Genomic DNA, 21,437 nt, shown 5'->3' with positions numbered 1-21,437 from the left:
TGGGAAATGCTGCCATGCCTCAGAAGCTGATCAGTAGTGACCAGGGCTTTTTTTCTGGGAAAAGAGGCGGTGGAACTCAGGGGGTTGCCTTAGGAGAAAATGGTCACATGGCCGGTGGCCCCGCCCCCTGATCTCCAGACAGAGGGGAGTTGAGATTGCCCTCCGCGTCGCTCAGCGACGCGGAGGGCAATCTCAACTCCCCTCTGTCTGGAGATCAGGGGGCGGGGCCACCGGCCATGTGACCATTTTCAAGAGGTTCTGGAACTCCATTCCACTGCATTCCCACTGAAAAAAAGCCCTGGTAGTGACCACTGGATCACATCCATCCATCCATCAAGACCTTTAATGGCATAATAGCATAAAAGACAGGCTAGTACAAATTGCAGGATTATTACAATAAGAAGATAAAAACTTGTACAGATCAAATTTAAATATAGCATCATCCCTGAGTCTTATCTTGACGAACCTTAATGACATATTGGAGAAACAAAGCAACCTTTTCGGTTGTACCAGGAAAGATGTCCTTCAAGATATACTGGGCTTTAATTTGATCAGACAGACCTGTCTTATTTCCAAGAATAGGGCCAAGATACTTAAAACGGATCTTTGCATAAAAGGGACAATAGAAGAGAATGTGTGGGACCGTTTCAGTACATTTTAACTTACACAGACAGAGTCTAGCAGAGCAGGCTACCTTTTGGAATCTGCCGTATAAGACTGCTGATGGCACGACATTGAATCTAGCCAGAGAAAAGGCTCTACACTGTTGGGGGTTTTGCAAAGAAGGAAGCCATGTGTCCTATTTTAAATGAAATCCCTAACCTCACGGGAGAGCAAGTTTTGTTAGCCGGGCTATAAAGGTTTTGTAGTTCAATATCCAGAACTCTGCATTTGATCATTTGAAAAGCCTCTGCTTGCGACAGCAAAAATAGGAGTCTAAGGATAGGCCAATGGCACTGAGCTTTTTCTCGATTCCAGAAGCATATAGAAAATAAGGCTCTGGGGGCTGGAGCCATGCATGTGGATGGACAGAGCAGGGCTATCAGCGTGAGCTATCAGGACAGAATGGTTGGGAGGGGAAACGCTGCTCTTTAAATGTTAACCAAATACAGAACCTTATAAAATTTACTGTTGTGTGTGGAAAGCGTGTGATGTACATCCAAACACAATATTTGCACCAGGATTCTGTAGGAAGTGACGCAGTGCAGGTAGGAAGTGTGTGCACTTGATGTGCATCTGGACGCACATTCTATATCTGCTGGGTCAAATTGTTCGAGGAGGGAGAGAAAACCTAGACTTTGACACATGTGCATAACAGCGCAGTCAAGGCTGGGAGCCGTTGTGGCACAGCTGCTGAACTGCCATGCCCAACTCAAATCTCATCTCGGCCAAAAACTATCTGTAGGAGCTCGGGCAAGGCACCCTTTGCCACGATCCCTCAATAAGGGTAATAATGCTGACTACCTTCCATGACCGTTGTAAGTATTACAATTAGGTAATATATGTGAAGTGCTTTGAACACGCTATAGCTATGTGCCTAACTGCCTCTCACCGCCACCTGCAGGCACACTGCAGTGCACAGGTGCAGCCATCCTTCTCCGTTAGCCCGAGAATATTTTTCTAAACTAACCAAGTATGATTTCTTCTTGCATACCCTAGAGATCTTCCCCAACCCTCCCTCCCAGTTATATAGGGAGCCCTCCCCCCATCCAGTTCCCTGTTTTCTGTCCCATTGTGTCTGCACACAGAAGACTCTCTCTTGACAACTGTGCGAAGCTGCACATAGAACAGGGACAGATCTCCTGTGCTTCAGGGGCAGCAGAAGCGACCAAGCAGCTGTTGGCAGAGCTGGCTTCCCCTCTGGCAGGCTGGCAGCTGGAAGCATCCCACAGGCAACAGGCAGGGTCTCCTGGCCTGGAATGTGTTGGCTCTACGAGGGCCTCGCACAAGAATTCGCAGGCATGGGGGACTCCAGGGTCAAGGCTGCAGCAGGCTGGGGAAGCCCGGACAAGCCCGGCTTGCAGCAAGAAATGACCTTGGCTTCTCCTCAACCGGAGGCCCTGGTTGCCAAGGTATTCATGTTTTGTTTCCTTTTCACCCCTCCCCTTCAGTTTAAAATAAAAACCAAAATGCCTCTCTCAAGGCAGCTTATAAAAGTTAAAAATACAAGCAGCAAAAGAAAAAAAACCACATGCCATCATGTACTGCACCGCGTTCTATCAGAACACACATGAAACTTTAGTGTCCTTTGCTCATGCGGGACAGAAACGTGCATTTGTTAAAAAAATAGGAGCAGCATTGATTCTTGGGCCACTTTCCTGACTGATGAGGACTATCCTGAGATAAGGTTTAAAGTGGAGCCAGGAGAACGCAGGGTTTGGAGAAGGGGTGGGGCCTCAGCGGGGTATCATGCCATTGAGCCCATCCTCCAAGGCAGCTATTTTCTCCAGGGGAAATCATCTCCGGCCTGGACACCAGCTGTAATTCCAGGAGAACTCCAGCCACTGCCTGGAGGTTGACAACCCAACTCAAAGAGGAATTATAAGCAAGTGTATATTTGATGGGTTCACACTTGCATCTTGCCAGGTGCAACAGGTGAGCTTCTGGGTCCTTAAATGAAAACAAGATTTTTTTGCCACTGCAAGAAGCAACAAGAGGCTGCTTTACTGAGAATGCTGACAGGAAGGGAGTTGTATCCACAGAGTAAACACTGACTCTCGGAAAGCCATCAGGTCCTTGCAGGTCCTGAACATGACAGCCAGGGCTATTTGCTCAGGTCCAACCTGAAACATTGGCTGAGTTAAAATGAACTACTTTTAGCCTGGCGCATGGCAAAGAGGGACTGAATCTCCCACAGACTGCAGGGCTCACCAACCATCAGGCATCTCCAACTCCTGGGCCAAGGTACGACTCTCATATCTATTGGCAACGTCAAGGCGCAACCTTGCAACGCCTGAAGGGGTCATCAAAAAGCCTCTGAGCAGGCATATGGTGCCTTGCCTTGTGTGCTCAACACAGGCCCTCACATCTGGGATGAGAAGGGAAGGACTGGCAGGCTAGAAGGTGCAGCCAGTGACATCTGAATGTAGCCCTGGGTGAGTTAGAGGAAACATTGGGATTCGAACCAGGGGTCTCCCAATTTCTTTCTCTTTAGTGACAGAACACCATTTGTAAACTAAGGTGGCAACACAGTCCATACGTGAGGATAGCGCTCGCCTCGAGTTTCACACAGGGAGGCCTATGAGTAAAAGAAATTCATGCATCAAATTCTCTCCATGTGGAGACACTTTAATCTGATAAGACACATTTTGTGGCAGTGATTTTCCAACAGGAGCTCTTTCATACAAATGCATACCTGTGTGAAAGGGTACAGCCTCCCCCGATGAGGACCGTACCACATCAACAACACATGTTAGAATAGGCTCTCCAAAGATAATGAAAGGACGGGTACAAGCACTGAAGAGAAATATCCCCTGCTCTTGAAACAGAGCCACATTTTCTCCCTTCTAAGGAATGACTAGCGGGTGAGCTTTCATCCTCTGTTCTGCAGATGTAAGAGGGAATTCAGGTATCTGCTTAAGGAGGACAAAACATGGAGCAGAAGATGCAACTGGCAGTTCTCACCCACAGACAAATCTATATGCTAAAACCAGTTATGGAGAGGGCCCTGCTGCTGTGACTGTGTTTTCTGCAAATTGTCAAATAACACCTCCATTTTAAATGATTTTGGGGCACTTAAAATGTTCTTCTGCTCCCACTCTCCACTGCCTTCACTTGCCCTCAAGAGGCACCAAATGTGATTGGTTATGCAGCACCATGACATGGTCCTATTCATGAGATCCCTTACAGGCTGCCGTCACCATCCGTCCCATCTTAGAAAAAGCGAACCGTGCCAGCATTTGGGGCTGGGCTAACGCATCGAAGCAACACAGCAACGGTGTCAAAGAGGGCTGAAAAGGCAGGGCAGGCCAGCGCGCATAGTGGATACAGCATCAACAACGGGTGCAAATCCCCACCCAGCCGCAGAGCTTGCTTGGTGACTTGGGGCCAGCCACTGTCTCTCATCCTAACCTACCTCACAGCGTGGTTGTGAGGACGAACAAGAGATGCATGCTGCCATTAGCCCTTTGAGGAAAGTTGGGCAACAATATACTAAACAGAGAGGAAAAACTGGGGGGGGGAACATTCAGACCAGTAAAGTGTTTTCCAGGAAATATTTCTAATTTGGGCGGGTGTAGTTCACGGCCACATCACTGCTTCATGCAAAAGATACAGCACTGAGCAAACTTTTTAGTGTTCTGCCCCAGCTTGTGCTTGCAAAGGGCCCTGCCGATGAAAGAGCTCTCTGGGAATGAAAATGTGATTTTTGCGCTCAATATGCAAGGCAGGGAGGGGAAGCACGGCACTCCAAAAATGCTTCTGCACTGTCATATTTTATTGTTTTCCGGACGACTCTTGTCACTGGTGCAATTGCTGCAGAGATGCTTTCTGTGCTTCATCCAATTTTAGAAATGTTCTAGGTATGTTTGCATGAAATTTTTGTTTGCTTGCACAGCGCATCGCTAATCAACATCCTTCCACGCTCTCCTGGAGCATGCTGGAAGCATCCCCGGGAAACTCTCCCACACACAGCCCAACGGTTTGTCAGCTGCCTTCACAGTTACGTGCTCCTTTACAATGCACTGAAGACAGACACCATTGGCAAATGTCTGAAAGATGTCTCGCTACTCCAAACGTGAGTCACATCTATCTGCAATCCAGAAGAGTTAGCCGTGTTAATCTGAAGTTGCAAAATAGTAAAACCTTCAGTAGCACCTTTAAGACTAACCAAATTTATTGAGGCATAAGCTTCCAAGAACCACTGCTCTCTTCGTCAGATGCATCTGATGAAGAGAGCTGTGGTTCTCAGAAGCTTATGCCTCAATAAAATTGGTCTATCTGCAAAGCTCTTCCTCTTCATTGGAATCAGCCAATCCCGTGCTCTAGCTCTTGGCCACACTAAAAGTGTGAAGAAATGTTGAGAAGCGGCTTTTAATGATACAGACTCAGGAAACAGTCGATTATGAAAAGTCCATTATGAAAAAGGTATGTACAGAAAAAGAGTGGATTTACTGCATGGAGCAGTAAACATCCCCGATTGTGCCCCGCCATAGGGTCCGCATTAGCAAAAACCAGGATGCCTGGTGCTACGACCCCTTTCTTTCTCTTGGGTAGTTTGGTCTTTAAGCCTTTTATTCTTGCCCCCGCTGAGTAGATTGCTGCCACCAGGAATAAAATTCCAGAATAATAATAAATTTCTTTTAGTAACATGCCCAAGGGTCAGGCTTTTCGTGGTACTATGTGACCCTGAGGATAGGAATGGGATATAGGAATGACAGATACTCTGGGATATAGAAAAAACAAAGTAAACTTTTATTTTTATAAGAAGCGTATCGGTTTCATATTATTTTTAAAACCTGATGGTTTCAAAAGAGTAGTTCTCAGTTCTTAAAGGTCCTTTACTTAAACTCAGTCACAGAGATCTTCCCTCAGGCTTCACACACAGTTTGCCTGCTTTTGATATTAATTTCTCTCTCAATTACAAGTAAGACCTTTTCTCAGGCGCACACACAGTTTGCCTAATTTTCCTGACTGATTGTTCTTTCACAAACACAGTTTAGGCTTCCACACAGGTTATATTTCTTTCAAAATACTTGAACATGCTCAGGCAGCGCACAGCCTTAGCCTCCCTTGCCCTGACTGAATCTTTTTTCCTCCACTTTCACTCTAAAACTGCCTTCACTCCGCCCACACTCTCAGTCATCAGCCAATCATCTCACCCCCCTCATCCCTCTCTTTCACTCCCACACTTCCTCTGTATCACACCAAGCATTTAAAGACACGTACACACATTTACTTAAAATCATTACACCTGGCTTCGGAAAATAGTAAAGAGTCCAGTAGCAACTTTAAGACTAACTTTATTGTAGCATAAGGTTTTGAGAACCACAGCTCTCTTCATCAGATGCACCATCAACTTTCAAGAACCGCAGCTCTCTTCATCAGATGCATCGTCAGCTCTCGAGAACCACAGCATCTGACGAAGCGAGCTGTGGTTCTCGAAAGCTTATGCTACAATAAAGTTGGTTAGTCTTAAAGGTGCTACTGGAAGCTTTACTATTTTGCATCTACAGACTAACATGGCTAACTTCTCTGGATCTATGACTTTGGACAGAACGCATGGGTTTTCTATTCACCGTGACTTCTAACATAAATGGATGGCAAAATATTTGTCTGGGATGCAGGGCCGAAATTTGTAAATAAATAATAACAATAATTCATGTGCAGGGCACCCTCACAAAGTTGACTCTTACTTCCAGTTCTCAGCAACCTCCACTACTAAGAAACAAATAGGCTCTTCCCTGCATCACTGGTGCCAAAATGTTTTAGGTAGTGCCTGCCTGTGCCAGCCTCCCTACTCTTGCTAGTAACACTCAAGAGGGACCTACAACTAAAACCTCACACTCTGCTTTGCTCCAGAGAAAGACACAAAATTTTCTGGAACAAACGTCTCCATCCCCCCCCCCTCACCAAATGAGTCATCTGATGTGGAGGAATAAGAACACTGCACGGGCACCTGCCTCTCCCAGAGCTGCAGTTGTGCCAACAGGCACTTCTCAGGCGACACGGCCCAATTTACTTTCTAAATTCCCCAGTTCCAAAAGAAGTCCTCCCCAGTGGTTAGGCAGGGAAAACTGGCAGCAAACAGCTATTCGGCAAACACCAATTTGGCTCCACCCACCACCTCACACAACACAGAGGAGTCAACTTTGGAGCAGAGAATGTTAGTTTCCTCTCTCTGTTCTGCCAAAGGGTGCCTCCAAGGCCTTGGTCTCATCACTGTCTCTGGTGCCAAATGAAGTCCCCACCCAATCCAGAGTTGGTGCTGGAACACAACAAACACAGGACAACCCAAACTCCAGCTGCAGGGAAAGAATAAGGGCTGTGTACCAAGGAAGGGAATCTCGACTCCCTAGATGTGTGGGCGGGGGAAGAGAAGCAGGAAAAAGTCCACAGGATGGAAGTGTGCTGATGTTAGCAGAGTTCAGAAGGTACACGTGCCCCCACTATTATGCTTTGCACGTGACAGAAATGGCTGATAAAGTTTTCAGTTTGCTATTCCCCAATCAAGAGAACTACTAACTTGCTCTGGAGTTGGGGTTTTCCATGAATCTGTGGAAGATACTGAGAACATTGAGTGGGAAAGAGGACACGTCTGGCCTCGGTACAGCCACTGGCACGTGGGATTGCAGAAATATCCTGTGTGCACTCATGGGCATGCCTTGGGGGACTGGGCTTGTAAACTGCCGTTCACCATGAGCAAAACAAGACCCTTGTTCTCATGGTATGTGCAGTCAGGCAAATGAACCGCTCTTGGGAGTCAGCAGCCTTCGGGACACTGTCTGCCCTCGCCTGAACAGTCTCTGTGCTTTCTCAGGCTGGTTGACTGGCTTGAGTTTCAAGATCTATCACATCCCTAAACCCCCCCCCCAAGAGTCCCCTCCCGTCTACGCAACCATATCTGAAAACACTTGACCAGGGCTTTTTTCCTGGGAAAAGAGGTGGTGGAACTCAGTGGTGGAACTCAGGACCGCACAATGACGTCACTTTGGGTCACCTGGAACAAGGGGGGAGTTTTTTAAAGTTTAAATCGCCCTCAGCGAAAATGGTCATATGGCTGGTGGCCCCACCCCCTGATCTCCAGATGGCACGGAGGGCAATCTAAACTCCCCTCTGTTTGGAGACCAGGGGGCGGGGCCACCAGCTATGTGACCATTTTTAAGAAGTGCCGGAACTCCGTTCCACTGCATTCCCGCTGAAAAAAAGCCCTGCTTTTGACTTTCAAAAAGATCAAGCTGATTTGATTCCTTCTTCAAGATCAAGGAACAAATAATTGTCTAAGTATAAGTCCTGGTTTATCTGTTCCTTGCCTCCTTGCAAACTGCTTGGCATTTGGCTCGTGTCCTCCCCATCTCTTCTACACGTGGAGCCAGCTGCTCAGGCACTGTGGTGTAGTGGTTAAACTGCTGGACTAGGATCTGGGAGACCCAGGTTCAAATCCCCAGTGCAGCATGAAGCTTGCTAGGTGACCTTGAGCTCTCTCAGCCTGAATCTACTTTACAGGGTTGTTGTGAGGATAAAAAGAGGGAGAGTGTTGTGAGCTGTTTTGGGTTCCCATATGGGAATAAAGTAAAGCATAAACTTCCCAGCAGAAAACCCATTTCTCCCCATACAAGGGGGCTGTGGCTTAGTGGCATTTGTTTTGCATGCAGAAAGTCCCCGGTTCAATCCCAGCATCTTCTGTTAGAAGACTCTAGTAGCAGGAGACACAAAAGTCCTCTACCGGAAATCCTGAGTAGTGGCTGCCAGTCAGAGTAAGCAATACTGACCTTATATACTCTATATAAGACAGTTTCATGTGACCAGTTCTGTGGCCAAGCAGTTGTGAAGAGTGATGCTACTCAACAAACTGGAGTTTGTGAATCTGCAGCAGAGGCACTGATCCATTTTGCTTTGAAGGACCCTGGGAGACCCCAATTGATGAAATAACTGCAGAAGACAGCGCTGGGGGACTGCAACTTTGCATTCTGCTGATCTTCAGTTACAGCATACGGAGTTCCGTCCTCCATCTGATTAAAGGCACATCCTACCCTTCTTGCGTGTAGTTCATGGTAACATGCAAGAGGGATAATTTCTCTCGCTTTAAAAAAAATCCTCATTCCAGCCCTGCGATGTAGGCTCTCTTTAATTTTCTATGAACATTAACTTTATTGTTTTGATTTAACAAAGCAAGTTTCTAGTCCTCATGACAGCCTTCACAAAGTCTTGAAATCTTATGGACAGTATCTAGTGAAAAGTTCTGACACCTGTTTAGAGGAAGACCCCCCAGGAGTTAGGCATCAGAGACCTCAACAGCTGAAAGGAGAATTGCACAATGCAAAGATGCAGTCATAAGGCATGGTTTTGCTTCTAGGATATGGATGCTAGGGCTTCCTACACGCCACGTTTGGGAAACTCTGCCTAATGCCTCTGTAGCCCTTGTCTGCATTGGGCGGCTGCTGGAAGACTGAATGATCTACAATGGTTACCAAGGCTTAATCCCTCCAGGGCACTCACAACACAAGCATTTCATCCCCTTTCCATAAGCCGCCTGGGGTGCCAGATGATCCAGGAGAGACACAAAGACCCCACACTCTCCTCTGGCTGCTGCTGATGGAAGACAAGGCCACATCCCAGAGCTGGCCATTTCTGTGTCCAAATGATACACACACCCCACAGCCTCAAAAATGTAATGAGTGTGTTCTTTCTGCCCCCCAAACACAGCTGTAATAGCATAACGGCTAAGCCAGAACCGAGTTCAAAATTCACCCCCACCATGACTGCACACCTCCCAGATCTGAGACTAGAAAACCAGGTTGGAATGATGCTTAAAGCACTATGAGAGCTGGATTCAACCCTCCACACCACTCCCTGGGAGATCTTGGGCCAGACTCTCGCAGCCTTTCCTACCCTGCAGGGTTGTGGTGAGGATAAAATAGAAGTGGAACATACAACATACTCCACCCTGTGAACTCCTTGAAGAGCAGGATGTGAAACGGAGCAGATAAATTCATATCTTTCCTTTGAATAGGGCTGCCAAGATAAGGCATGTGTTCTATAAAAGCCTCGCACTCTTTAGAAGCAAGAGAAGGGCTTTTGCACACGCTTAGAGGCACCTGGCTCTTTCCAAAGTGTGTATCTCCAGATCAGACCAAGGGTCCACCATTATTTTTCCAACAAGAGCTAGACAGCCATTTCCAGGTCATCCCCAAATAGAGGACACTTGCTCCCTTATCCCAACTCTGCAACTAGTATTCAGAGGCTCCATTTAGTTAGCACAGTTTTAGGGAAGAGGTGCATCGTCACATTAGAGTGAGTGTGGGACAGCGTTATCTGAGAGGCTGCAGAGGGTGTGGGGTCAGGAAACTGAGCCCAGGACCGTTTTCACATGCCAGTTAATGCCTCCAGAAAATCACGCAAAACTCATGGCAGGATGGCATCTTCATAGCGTAATTTCCCATTGAATGGCGCGATGATGTCAGAAGTCGCGCCATGAAACGGGAAATTGCGCTATGAAGACGCCATCGTGCCAGGAGTTTTGCACAATTTTCCAGAAGTTTTAGCCATCTGAAAACGGCCCAGGTCTCTTACCCTTGTGAAAAGGAAACAAGAAGGTTAAAGAAGGGGCGGCGTACAGGTTCCAAAGAGGCTTCTGTTGCCCGGAGCCATTCCAAGCAAAACAGCCAGGCGTGAGGCAATATTTTGACTAGAAGGGGCAGAGGAAAACTAACAGAGGCCGTAAAGAGGCCTAGAAACTTAAATAAGGACTAGAAACTTAAATAAACAACATGTAATATGCACAGTACAGAAGTGGCACTGACTCAACCTAGGGCAATTTAACAATCTACAGGAGGTAAATCTCTGTGAGATTCCCCATAAATTTGCCACTGATTATAGGTTCCTCCCAGGGCAGAAGTAAGGCTAGTTCTATACCACACCAAGCCCAAATTTAGGACAAATTCGTGAGAGCACATTTTTTGGTCCATTTGGGGCAAAGCCCTCCACGAAGGGTCCCTGTGAGGGTGGCAGAGAACCTGGGTTTTGTGCTTCCTGCCGCCCGCTCTGGCTGCAAAGCCCTTTCCACCCCCCCACCCCCGTCTCTGTCTTCGTCCTCCTAGCGCCAGCCAGCTCTCCCTCCGAGCCGCCACTGCATACCTTTGGTTTCCGTTTCTCTGCAGACCTGCCTAGGAGGAAGTTTCCATGACGCACGCTACCACGGCAACTGAAGCTTTTCACGTGAGGAGGCAGGAAGCTGTATGAGTGACAGAGCCCGGGAGGGCTGGCGTCAAGCTGACCCACAGACTCCCAGATTGGTGAGAGGGGGGTTTTGAGACAGGAACATGGTTCGCTGCATCCCGTTTTGGGCTAGGGTTTGTCACTGTCACATTTTTTTTCAACTTTGGGTTCCTTCTCACCACAGTGGCCCAAACATTCACATATATCCCTGTCCACAACTATTGATGGAATGGTTATGGGGTTCAAATCCCTGTACAGCCATAAAGCTTTGTTGGCTGATGTCGGGTCCGCTCCCATCTATCTCGGGCTCACCAACCTCACAGGGCCATTTTGAGGTTGTAATGGGAAAGGGAAAACCTAGTTACGAAGCTGACCTCCATCATCACCTGGTGAACAAGAAAAACTGCAGAGACTTGAAACTGAATACATGCAGTGGGAGCAAAGAGCCGCTAGTTTTGCACAACACAGGTTCGCAGGGGGGCGGGGGGAGATCATTTACTGATTTACTAAGACCACCACCATCACATCCCACCAACTGCAGGTGCACCAAGGAATGCTGAGCCTGTCCTTCTCAGCTAAAGATACCTAACGATCCTTCCAGTTGTGCAGCAATGGTTTATGACCACAGAGTGGGATTGCAGGCATTCCTGAAAACATTAGTTTATTTTCAAAAGCAAGTTGCTAGACCTCATGCCTGCAATGGCACATCCCAGGCAGACAAGCTTTAGAAGCCAGAGAAGTTGTTCCATCTCTGCCTACAGAAGCGTATTTGAGTTGATGGAACTGACTTTTCCAAAAACCCATCCAAATGAGATCCAGTCCCCAACAGCCTGCAACTTAAATCTAGTTAGCACAAAGAGATTGTCAGCGTAACCATGGCACTGCATGATCTCCAACAAGCAGCCCTCTGGCCATCATGATAAGGAGAACATCTCCTCCTGACTCACACCGAAAGTCCTGCCGGCCCCACTGAAGCTAACACACGATCGAAATAGCACTTGGTGCCACGCCTCATGAAACAGCTCTGGAAGCTGGGAGAAAACAATCCAGTATGGTGCACACACCCACCTACAAACACAACGACCGTTTCAGATTTGCAGTATTGGGGTCTGCTGAGATTCAAGCCAACTAAGAAGCGGCAGGAATCTTTGTGATAGAATAAACCTTCACTCCATCGTGTGTGCGCACCAGAACTGGATTAATTAGTGCAGCCCCAGGGAGCTCGCGTGCCTTTGGGGGAGTGTGAATGTCACATTTACTGACCTCTCTAACTTCCATTTGTACCATAAAGTAACAGCTGGTTGTAGTAGTAGACAGCATGGTATAGGGGGTACAGATCTGAAACCGAGTTCCAGCTGAGCCAAGAAGTCAGGAAAGACACAAGCCACCTCTCCCCCTCCAACTTCTTCCTGCATTTAGAATGTGAAATCCTCCCAAATTAGCTTTCTATTTGCAGAGAAGGGCCGGAACGTTGCTTTCAAACTACCAACCCCTGATGTGCTAAAACCCTGCAAGGACTGTTCCACGTGGCCTGCTTTAAATATGAGAGAACTGTCCCATATCAGGCAAAGCAGGTTTGAAACGGTTATTGGGGAGAGGCTTGCATATCGTTTAGAAACCTCTGTCCAAGATATTGGGCAACTATTCACTATTTGTGCTTCCAGGTTTTGTACCAAAGGAGAAAGGTCAGATTTATCCCTTTACCCAGGACCAGGGCTTTTTTTCAGCAGGAACGCAGTGGAATGGAGTTCTGGCGCCTCTTGAAAATGGTCACATGGCCGGTGGCCCCGCCCCCTGATCTCCAGACAGAGGGGAGTTTAGATTGCCCTCCGTGCCACTGAGCGGTGCAGAGGGCAATCTAAACTCTCCTCTGTCTGGAGATCAGGGGGCGGGGCCACCGGCCATGTGACCATTTTGGCTGAAGACCATTTAAACTTTTAAAAACTCTCCCCTTGTTCCAGCTGACCCCAAGTGACGTCATTGTGCGGTCCTGAGTTCCACCACCTCTTTTCTCAGAAAAAAACCCCTGCCCAGGACTCAGAAGCATGTGAGAAGTTCTCAGATGCTAACATATCCTCTCTTGTTCCCACCACACAAGTGGCTTCTAGGATTCCAGATACGTTCTCGAGCAAGTCATATTTCAGCCTTAGTGACCCCACCCCACCCCAAAGCTAACAACGAAGAAGAATGAATAGACCGAACTCTGCCTCTGTAAGAAATGGCAATAGTCCTCAGCCAGCAGCACACAATCTAAGAAACCCAAACCCAGTTGGGGTAGCAATGGGAAGCAGCCACAGTTGAGCACTACAGATCCTATCTGTTGCATGAGCCAGGTTTCACCTGCAGTTAAGAGGGATCTCAAGCAACAGAGCTGGGAATGATCTCGGCTAGAGACCTTGGAGGATTACAGATAGTCAGAGAAGACAATATAAAACCAGGAGGACTATCAGAAGTCTGGCTCAGTAGGAAACCGGGTCTGCTCCGTCACTATTTCACTAGTAAAACTGGTCCTAGGGCACAGTCGGACAGCCAGACCGAGCGGACCAATGCCACCTTAGAACAGTATCTCTGTTGCTATGTAAACCAACAGCAGGACAACGGGGTTGAGCTGTTGTTGTTAGCTGAGTTCATGTACAATTCTGTGCACACCTTCATCTGCCAGACATCCTTCCAGGCCAGCTATGGTTTCCACCCCCAGTTCCTGATCTGGGTACTCCCTGCGTCTACAGTCCCTGCTGCCTGGTACTGGGCTGAAGAGCTCCAAGAACTGCACACCATCCTGAAGGAGCAACTACAATAGGCTTAATGGCTGTACAAGAGGGGGGTGGATCAAAGGTGTCAACCTGGCGATGACATCCAGGTCGGAGACAACGCCTCTAGAGAAGTAAGGTCCAAATGGGAGATGGCCTGGGTGTTGGGAACTAGCAAGTGTTTACGTTCAGTCATGAAAGAGTTAAACTGCTGTTTACGTTACTTGGTAAACTGATTTGCATTTTACCACTCAGCTGTCCAGTAAGGTTTCCTGCCACAGGAATGGGGATCTTTATGCTTAATGAAGTAGATGTGGGATTCTCTATTGGGCAACCAGTTTATTGGGGGGGGGGGGCAATTAACTGGAAAGATATCCTGAAGTGTTATTGCTCTTTGTTCAATTCAAGAAAGTCTCTGCTTAGTTCACAAGCTAGCAACAATGTAGCCAATTAGCCATTTCTTCTTTTCTACCAATGTAACCTTTTTATCCTTTTATGTAGTAAACTATTTTTATAGAGCTAGACACTGGGAGTGTGTCCTCATTACATCCAATGTGCAATTCTGCGACTCTGCTATAAAAGAATAAATCCTAACAATTGGGGACCCCAAACACAGAGGAAATACATGCAGCGAGATGGCCCTCAAACCAAGCCGTGCTCACTCGTACATCTGTCTCATTCTCTGGGGCGGAACCTGGAGTGACACCTGTTAGAAACCAGACTGCTTCTGCCAGGGTACCCCACATCTGTTTCAGATCTGCCCCACTGATGAATAGGCCGGAATGCACCCACCACCCCACCCATGCCCTCCCCATGCACTCACATGCTGCTTAGCAGAACTGGACCGCATTTACCTCTTCAGTGGTGAGGGGCATACAAATACGGTACTCTTTGACCAACATGATGCTGTCCCCGTGGATCCAGATTGTCTGCCTGGCGAAAAGGTTGATGCTCTCAGGATGTAAACGCTGGCTCTTCACTAACCAAGTGGCCCCTGAGTGTTCTTCGGGGAAGGATGCATCCTAGGAGGGAGGCAGGAAACCACACGGTGGGGTCAGGGGCAGGTGTTAAGATGGAGTAACGCTCGACAAGGCAGTATTAGGAGGGGGCTTTGCTCCCAAATTCACTCCACGGTCCTCTCTCCCCGCTTCCTTCCTCCATGGTGACAGGCACTCTCTACTTGTGACTTCATAATTGGTTGTTATGGCAGCAGTTGTGAGGTCACCAGTCTCTCCAGTATCCATCCACGTAGCTGGACCACAGGAGGAAAAGGTGAAGTGAGGCTACGTCTCTGTCCCGTCTCTACCGCAGGGCTGCTTGTATCTTTCTTGCACCACGCACATACAAAGACGCAACCTGGACTGCTTTAACTTTGGAGCAATATTTGATTCATTATTTCCTTATCTTGCTAGCATCTCTAAGCATAACCTTAGAGCATCCTTAACCCGATTGTGATTTCAATCCATGCCCTCGGCAATATTGTCTGGACATTATTCTCAAACTCCTACAACCCAAAGGGTCTGTATCTGTGGATCTAACACAGTAGAGGATTTACCTCATTTTATTCTTTTTTGCCCTTTATATTCTGATCCCAGATCAAAGTTTCTGGTGGGATTTTTATCTGGTCTAAGCTTATACACAGATGTGGAGAAAATCTCATTTTTGCTTTCTGACGTTGATGCGTACATCTCATACAGAGTTTCACTTTTTGCCTTTGCTGCTATGAAAATAAGGTCTAATGCAGCAAAGAAAGAGAGTGTTACTTGAACTCGCAGTTAACTTATTGATTGATGGTTTTAATCGATGTCTGTTTGAATGGAATTTTGGCAAATTTCTACTGTATATAGTGGTATTTTACCTAATTTTTATCTTATTTAATAGGGTCTTTGTAATTTTGTGATGGCTTATGGCTATGCACAATAAACTCTGAACTGAACATTATTCCAAGATAGGCCAGGAGGGGCTAAGATGGAGCCAAGAGGCAAGAATTTTACATGCATAGGGCTAACAACGCCTCTTAGGAGCATACATGGGCACGCCTGTTTAGCCTGATATATCAAAACTACCATTCATACCCAGAAAATCCCGTTTTCAATGCCAAGTTTCCGATTACTTGCGGATCAATAACCATAACGAACATCCCTCTGATCATGTGCAGAGTGCTCCTCCCCTGCTGCTGAAACAGGACTAAAGTGGGAAGGCTTTCCACTTTACACAATGCAGCTCTTTATAAAGCAAACGCCCTGCCACTTAAACAAGGAAGCCAAGTCACCACTGGAGGGGCACGCTGGCCTAACGGAACAGGCCCGCTCTAGCCCCACCTGTTTAATTAACATCCCTTTGTTCCTGTGTGCCAGCCAGTGTGCATAGTGGTTAGAGTGCCAGACCAGACTCTGGGAGATCCAAGTTCAAATCCCCAGCCTGACATGGAAGCTCACTGAAGCCTACCTCATAGGGGTGCTGTGAGGATAAAACGGAGAAGATTAATATGATGTATGCTGGTTTATGTCCCTACTGGGGAAAAAGGCAGGGGATACATGAAGGAAATAAATTACTGTGGATCACATGGGGAGGGGGTCCTCAGGCGGTCCTACCTTCAAGGCATTCACCAGACCCTTATCCTCTGTCTCTCCCACTCTTCCTCCAAAGTGCTCTGGAGGGCTCTTGAAATATTTCTTTCTGCTGCATTTTATCCTCATAACAACCCTGCGAGGTAGGTGTGGCTGAAAGTGACTGGCTCAAAGCCAGTTTCATGACTGGGGAAGGGCGATTTGAACACAGGTCCTGCAGTTCCTAGTACACTTGGACCACTCACCACACCAGGTGTTCCTGCAGCCAGGTGGCTACACTCCTTGCCACAACACAAAGGGAGAGGCCATGGATCGAAACAGAGCATTTGTTTTGTAGCGAGAACTCCTGAGATTCAAGCACAAAAGGGTAGCAAGAGCCTCAGGAGGGCTGGAAAGCCAGTGGGGGGCCCCCAAACAGGCTGCAAGATTCACAAAATGCCTTGCCCTGCCGATTCCACATCAAGGGCTTTCCAGTTCTCCTTCATCTCTCATCCTCACTACAGCCCTGGTAGGGAGGCTACGTCACAAGTCCATAACTTGACCAGGGCCCGACCCAGCTCCTTTCGTGGCTGAGCAGGATCAGGGCCTCCAGAGAAGCCATCTGGGTGTGTTGTGCTGATTATGCAACACCAAATGAGGTCCTTTGTGGACAGAAAGAATCTGTCGGGCAGCACTCCAGTGGAAATCCAGTCCCAAAGGGAAATAACAGTCCTGTTTTCTTAAGAGCCTTGTGCATGTTTCATTTTCCAGTCAAAACGCAAAGCTCTTCCAGATGGATCTGTCCCCAAGCTTGTTGCAGCCGTTGATTGTTGCCCAGTTTTGCAAGGCACGGGGTGTATTTGCATAGCATGTAAATAGTAACCTTTAACTCATGGCAGGAAAGATGCATCACTTTTGGAATATAGGGGGCTCTAATAACTCTGCCTGCTGCATCTTTGCCCAGAGGGCAGTTTATTTACAGTGATGCCATTACTCCACAGTCCTGATAATAAATCTATTCTTAATGGCTGTGTGTCAACTGCAAGAATTAAGCCTAAGACAAACAGAGATTTGGTTTACTATCTCAGCACCAAAGTGGCTGGACACGCAAACTGTCCCTGGAAATTTAAGCCATACAGGAATATGGAATGCACATGCTGAAATCACTGCCATGAGTTACTACCACAAACTAAGACAGTGTGGTATACTGGTTAGAATGCAAGATTGGGACAGAGTGCCCCTACGTGCCAGGACTGGGGGTGGCAAAGGGGGTCACTGGGCTCCATAGCCCTAGCTGTAGGCCTTGTGAGGTTATCTGGTTGGCTACGGTGTAAAACAAGAGGCCAGACCACTGGCTGGATCTAGCAAGGCCCCTTTTTTGTCTGAGCCTTCCGTGCTTTGCTTTTGCCGTCCAAGGGACCTGGGCATGCTGGTTGACCTTTTCAAAGGGAGACTGGGCCCCTCTGTCTCAAAAACCTTTGGTGTACCCTGAAGTCTATTTTGTACCCAGCACTAGGGATGTACAATGTTAAAACGTTTAGACAATTAAACAGTAAGGATTCATTTACCATTTACGCAGTGCTATAAACTTGTGTAGGCTAAATAAATTGTATGTTAATGTTTAAACATTTAAACAATAATTTTGAAAAGAATTTAAACAGTCGCTTTATTAAACAAAATTTACACTCCTACCCGGCCCTATCTAAATATCATGAAGTCCACGAGATTTCCTGGTCTCCTTTCCACGGAGGCTACAGATTGCAGGATTTGGGGTTCCATCAGGCCCAGGAATTGTCTCCCTGTTCCCCTCTCCCAGCTGCCTGCCCTCAACACCCAGCCTGACAAAGACTTCTGGGGTGCATGAAAGCTCGACCCCTGCTTTGCGACCATCTGGCTGGGCCCAATGAAAAGGTGTTCATTACGCTGCTGGGTTTTTCCATTATTCTTTGTCCATGGATGAATGCCAAACTGACACCTTCCTACAGCGTAGTTTGTGCCCAGGAACTTTTTCCCAAGTACAAAATGTATGCAAAGAGGGTCAAGTTATGAAAAGCACCCACTCTTACAAAATCACACCTCCTTTCCAAAAGTGACAGGGTGTGCGTGTCCAATCTTTCCATGGCAACATTTCTCCCTGGAGTGAAGCAGCAGGAGAAAGAAAAACCCAGCGTGATCCAGCATATACCAATGATGCATGTTACCTTGTTGTATTCCCCACACAAGGACTGGCAGCACTGAACAGTAACGGGTTTAAAGGAAAATCAATCAGCCTGTAAGTTTGCTCATTCACACATGCAGATCCTTGTTGTCCATCCAAGTGAGGAACAGGCCTGTGCAAAGCAGCTTCTGGAAGTTTGCTCAGCTGAGGATTCGCTGGATGCCCTTGGGCAAAGCAACATCTCTCAATATGCTGAGAGGAAGTAGAGACCTACCCTGCAGGGTTATTGTGCAGATAAGAACTATTTCAAAAATAAATCAGTCAGAAAGCTCCACGGGGACTCAATACCTGGCATTATTCCTCCTCCAAAGAACTGCTTCTTGTTAGCATTGTCTGTAGGATGACTGCCCTACAACCCTGGTATTCCCTTCCGCTGGAGGTATGCCAAAACCCAAGAGTCTTCCAGCTTGGCTGATTGCCAATGATGAGGCAGAAGAGCAACCAGGCGGAGAAACTTTTTGACCCCAATTCAGATATGTGAAGGAGAGGAGGGGCTTGAGGCCTAGAAACTTTCATAGACTTGCTTTCAAGGCTGTTGCCAAAACATTTTTCCAGGCTAGTAATGTGGCAACTAAGCTAGCACCATTATTCTAGTTTCCCTCACCCTACCCTTGACCCACTGAACTTGTATTGCCTCTGAACCTCTGGGACAGCAACAGATGGAGATTTGCACAAAAGCCCACAAAAGAGACTCTTTAAAGAGAGGCTTGCAATCCTATCTTTAGAGCATTCCAAAGGAACGATCAGGCACCCCTTTCCCAAATGGAGGCTTTGAAGATGCAGCTAAACTGGAGTCTACAAGGAGCTTAGCGATAAGCCAAAGAAAACACTCCGCACGTGCACAGAGACATTCATCTATTAGGATGTTCCAAAGCCAGCGTTGAATAAAGGCTCTGAAAAACAGCCCTGGAGTTTAAGGGGAAAATGCACAGCCAGTTTAAGTGCCCCATTGCGGAAAACAGAGCTGCTCCCGTGGGGGGCTCTTATTCGTCTCCAGTTCTTAACAGAGATGGTGCCAGGAAACGTGTGCAAAACCCCTTCCTTGAATTTCCCGGTTCCAGATATAACCAGGCTGGTTGTGATTACTGTAGGACTAAATGCACTTTAAGGGCAAACTAAGGTGGGAGGGTTTGTTGTTTGGAAGGAAAATTACTTTGGGAGGGGAAGTGGAGAAGAAGTGGAGGGGGGAGAACCTGTGGAAATGCTTAACTCTTTCCTTGCCTGCCATTCCTCCGCTCCAGAGAAGCTCTCCACCAGTGGGGTTCAAACCCCCCCCCCATTTTTCTCTCTTACTCACACACCCCACTTTGGCTGGTGCCTTTGCAGGCAGAATCCAGGGTAGAGTGTGAGCCAGACTCTGTCTGCTACTCCCCAGTTTCCTGTTCCTCCATCCCTTTGCTCACACGGTGGCCCACTAGATTCAACGGATTTCAGGCCCAAGTTAAGCACCATGTAAAAAAGCCTCAAAGTAAGGGGGGGGGGACTTTGTACCCGTGCAGTGCCCAGCATGTGAGGGTTGCAGGACCAGGAGACAGAGAGCCAGCGGGACAGAGAGACAGCAGGCGCCCTCGGGGCAGCCTCTCTCCTGCAGCCAAGCCCACCTCAGAGGGTTGTTGTTGCGGGGATGAAACCGAGGAGCGCAGCGCTCCAGCCCTAAGAGGCAGCAGCCGGGAGGGGGAACGGCGCCTTCGGGCCCGGGGTCAGCCCGGCCGCCTCCCGCGGCTCCCCCCTCCTCCTGCGCTCTGGACCGTCCGCGCCTCGCCTTGCGAAGACGGGCGCCAGCCGGGAAACGCCACGCCGCGCCCGCCTCGGGCCCCGCAGCGCTCGGCTGGGGCTCCAGGGCGCCGCTTCCGTCGGGGCCAAGCCAGAAGCCGGGCAACAGCTCGCGGCCGCGCGACGGGGCTCCAGGCGGACGGAGGCGCGCCGGCTCGGCCACGTGCTCCCTCCCCGGCCCGGGGCTGCTTTGAGGGCAGGCAGCGGGAGCCGCTTCCGAGCTGCCCGCCCGAGCCCGCCCTCCAGGCGGCGCTTCTCCTGCGGGCGCCCCGGGGCACCGCCTCGCCCAGGGCAGGGCAGGGCAGGGCAGGGCGCCTCCGCCTCGGCCCCGACCCGCCAGGCAGCCCCCCCCCCTCCCCAGGACCCGTCCCCTCGCCCGCCACTTGCCAAGCAGCCGCTGGCCACGGGCGACCTTGGAGGCTGGCTCCTGCCGCCCCGGCGCTCCGAGGGCGCCCCCCGCCTCCAGCCCCCGCTGCCCGCCCTGCGGCTCCCCTCCGCTCCGGCCTCCCGCGTCCCCTTCCAGCTCACCCGGACGCGCGTCTCCAAGGCAGCCCCCTCCGCGCGCCTCCTCGCCGCCCTCTTGGCCAGCAGCACCCGCGGGCGGCGGCGGCGGCAGGGAAGCGAGGCGAGGCGAGGCGAGGCTCCGGCGCCGGGCTCAGCCAGGCAGCGTCCAGCGCGGTCCGCTTCGGCTCCGGCTGGCTGCAGACGACCCCTAGGGGAGAGAATCCGCCGGCGCACGCCGCTCCCAGCCGCCCCCTTCCTGGACGCGGGGAGGGGGGAGAGACGGGGCAGCGCGTCCTGCGCACCGGGCAGCCGAGCCGGGGGCTCTTCGGCTGGGGCCGCGGAAGGAGCGCCGCGGAGCGCGCCCTCCCCGAGCTTTCCCGCTTGCGTGCAGAAATTCCCCCGGGGAAGCTCGCCGGCCGGGCGCCCAAAGCAAACGTCGAAACGGTCGGCCTGGAGGTGCCGCGACCAGCCTGGGGCTCCACGGAGACCGGGACCGGCTCGCTCGCCCCGGCCCAAATCACGACCAGCACCTGGGGGGGGGGGGGAGACATAGCATTTCAGAGGGCAGGTGCCCAAGCTGGGTCTGCAAGGTTCACCCGAGTTTGGGACCCCCCAATCTAGAAAACCCTGAATGGATCTGAGGAAAAGATCTGTGGTTCTCGAAAGCTGATAACGCATCTGACGAAGAGAGCTGTGGTTCTCGAAAGCTGATGCTACAATAAAGTTGGTTAGTCTTAAACGTGCTACTGGACTCTTTACTCTTTTGCA

At 49.3% G+C, this 21,437-nt stretch overlaps 1 protein-coding gene across 1 annotated transcript in view; it reads right to left on the bottom strand.

Moving 5' to 3' along the window:
- Window positions 1–20,833, bottom strand: part of LOC129338918 (cytoplasmic phosphatidylinositol transfer protein 1-like) — a 43,699-nt gene extending 22,866 nt beyond the window's left edge. Inside the window, exons 1-2 of the mRNA XM_054993472.1 lie at window positions 20,694–20,833; window positions 14,480–14,647 (exon numbers count right to left, since the gene is read on the bottom strand). Coding sequence (XP_054849447.1) covers window positions 14,480–14,527 — 48 coding nt within the window. The 5' untranslated portion in view covers window positions 14,528–14,647; window positions 20,694–20,833. The remainder of the gene's footprint in view (window positions 1–14,479; window positions 14,648–20,693) is intronic.
- Between the last annotated feature and the right edge of the window lie 604 nt (window positions 20,834–21,437).

Source organism: Eublepharis macularius, chromosome 12 (genome assembly GCF_028583425.1).
Source record: "Eublepharis macularius isolate TG4126 chromosome 12, MPM_Emac_v1.0, whole genome shotgun sequence".
Lineage (NCBI taxonomy): Eukaryota > Metazoa > Chordata > Lepidosauria > Squamata > Eublepharidae > Eublepharis > Eublepharis macularius.
The sequence above is the reverse complement of the archived record's forward strand: the minus strand, read 5'-3'. Positions and strand labels throughout refer to the sequence as shown.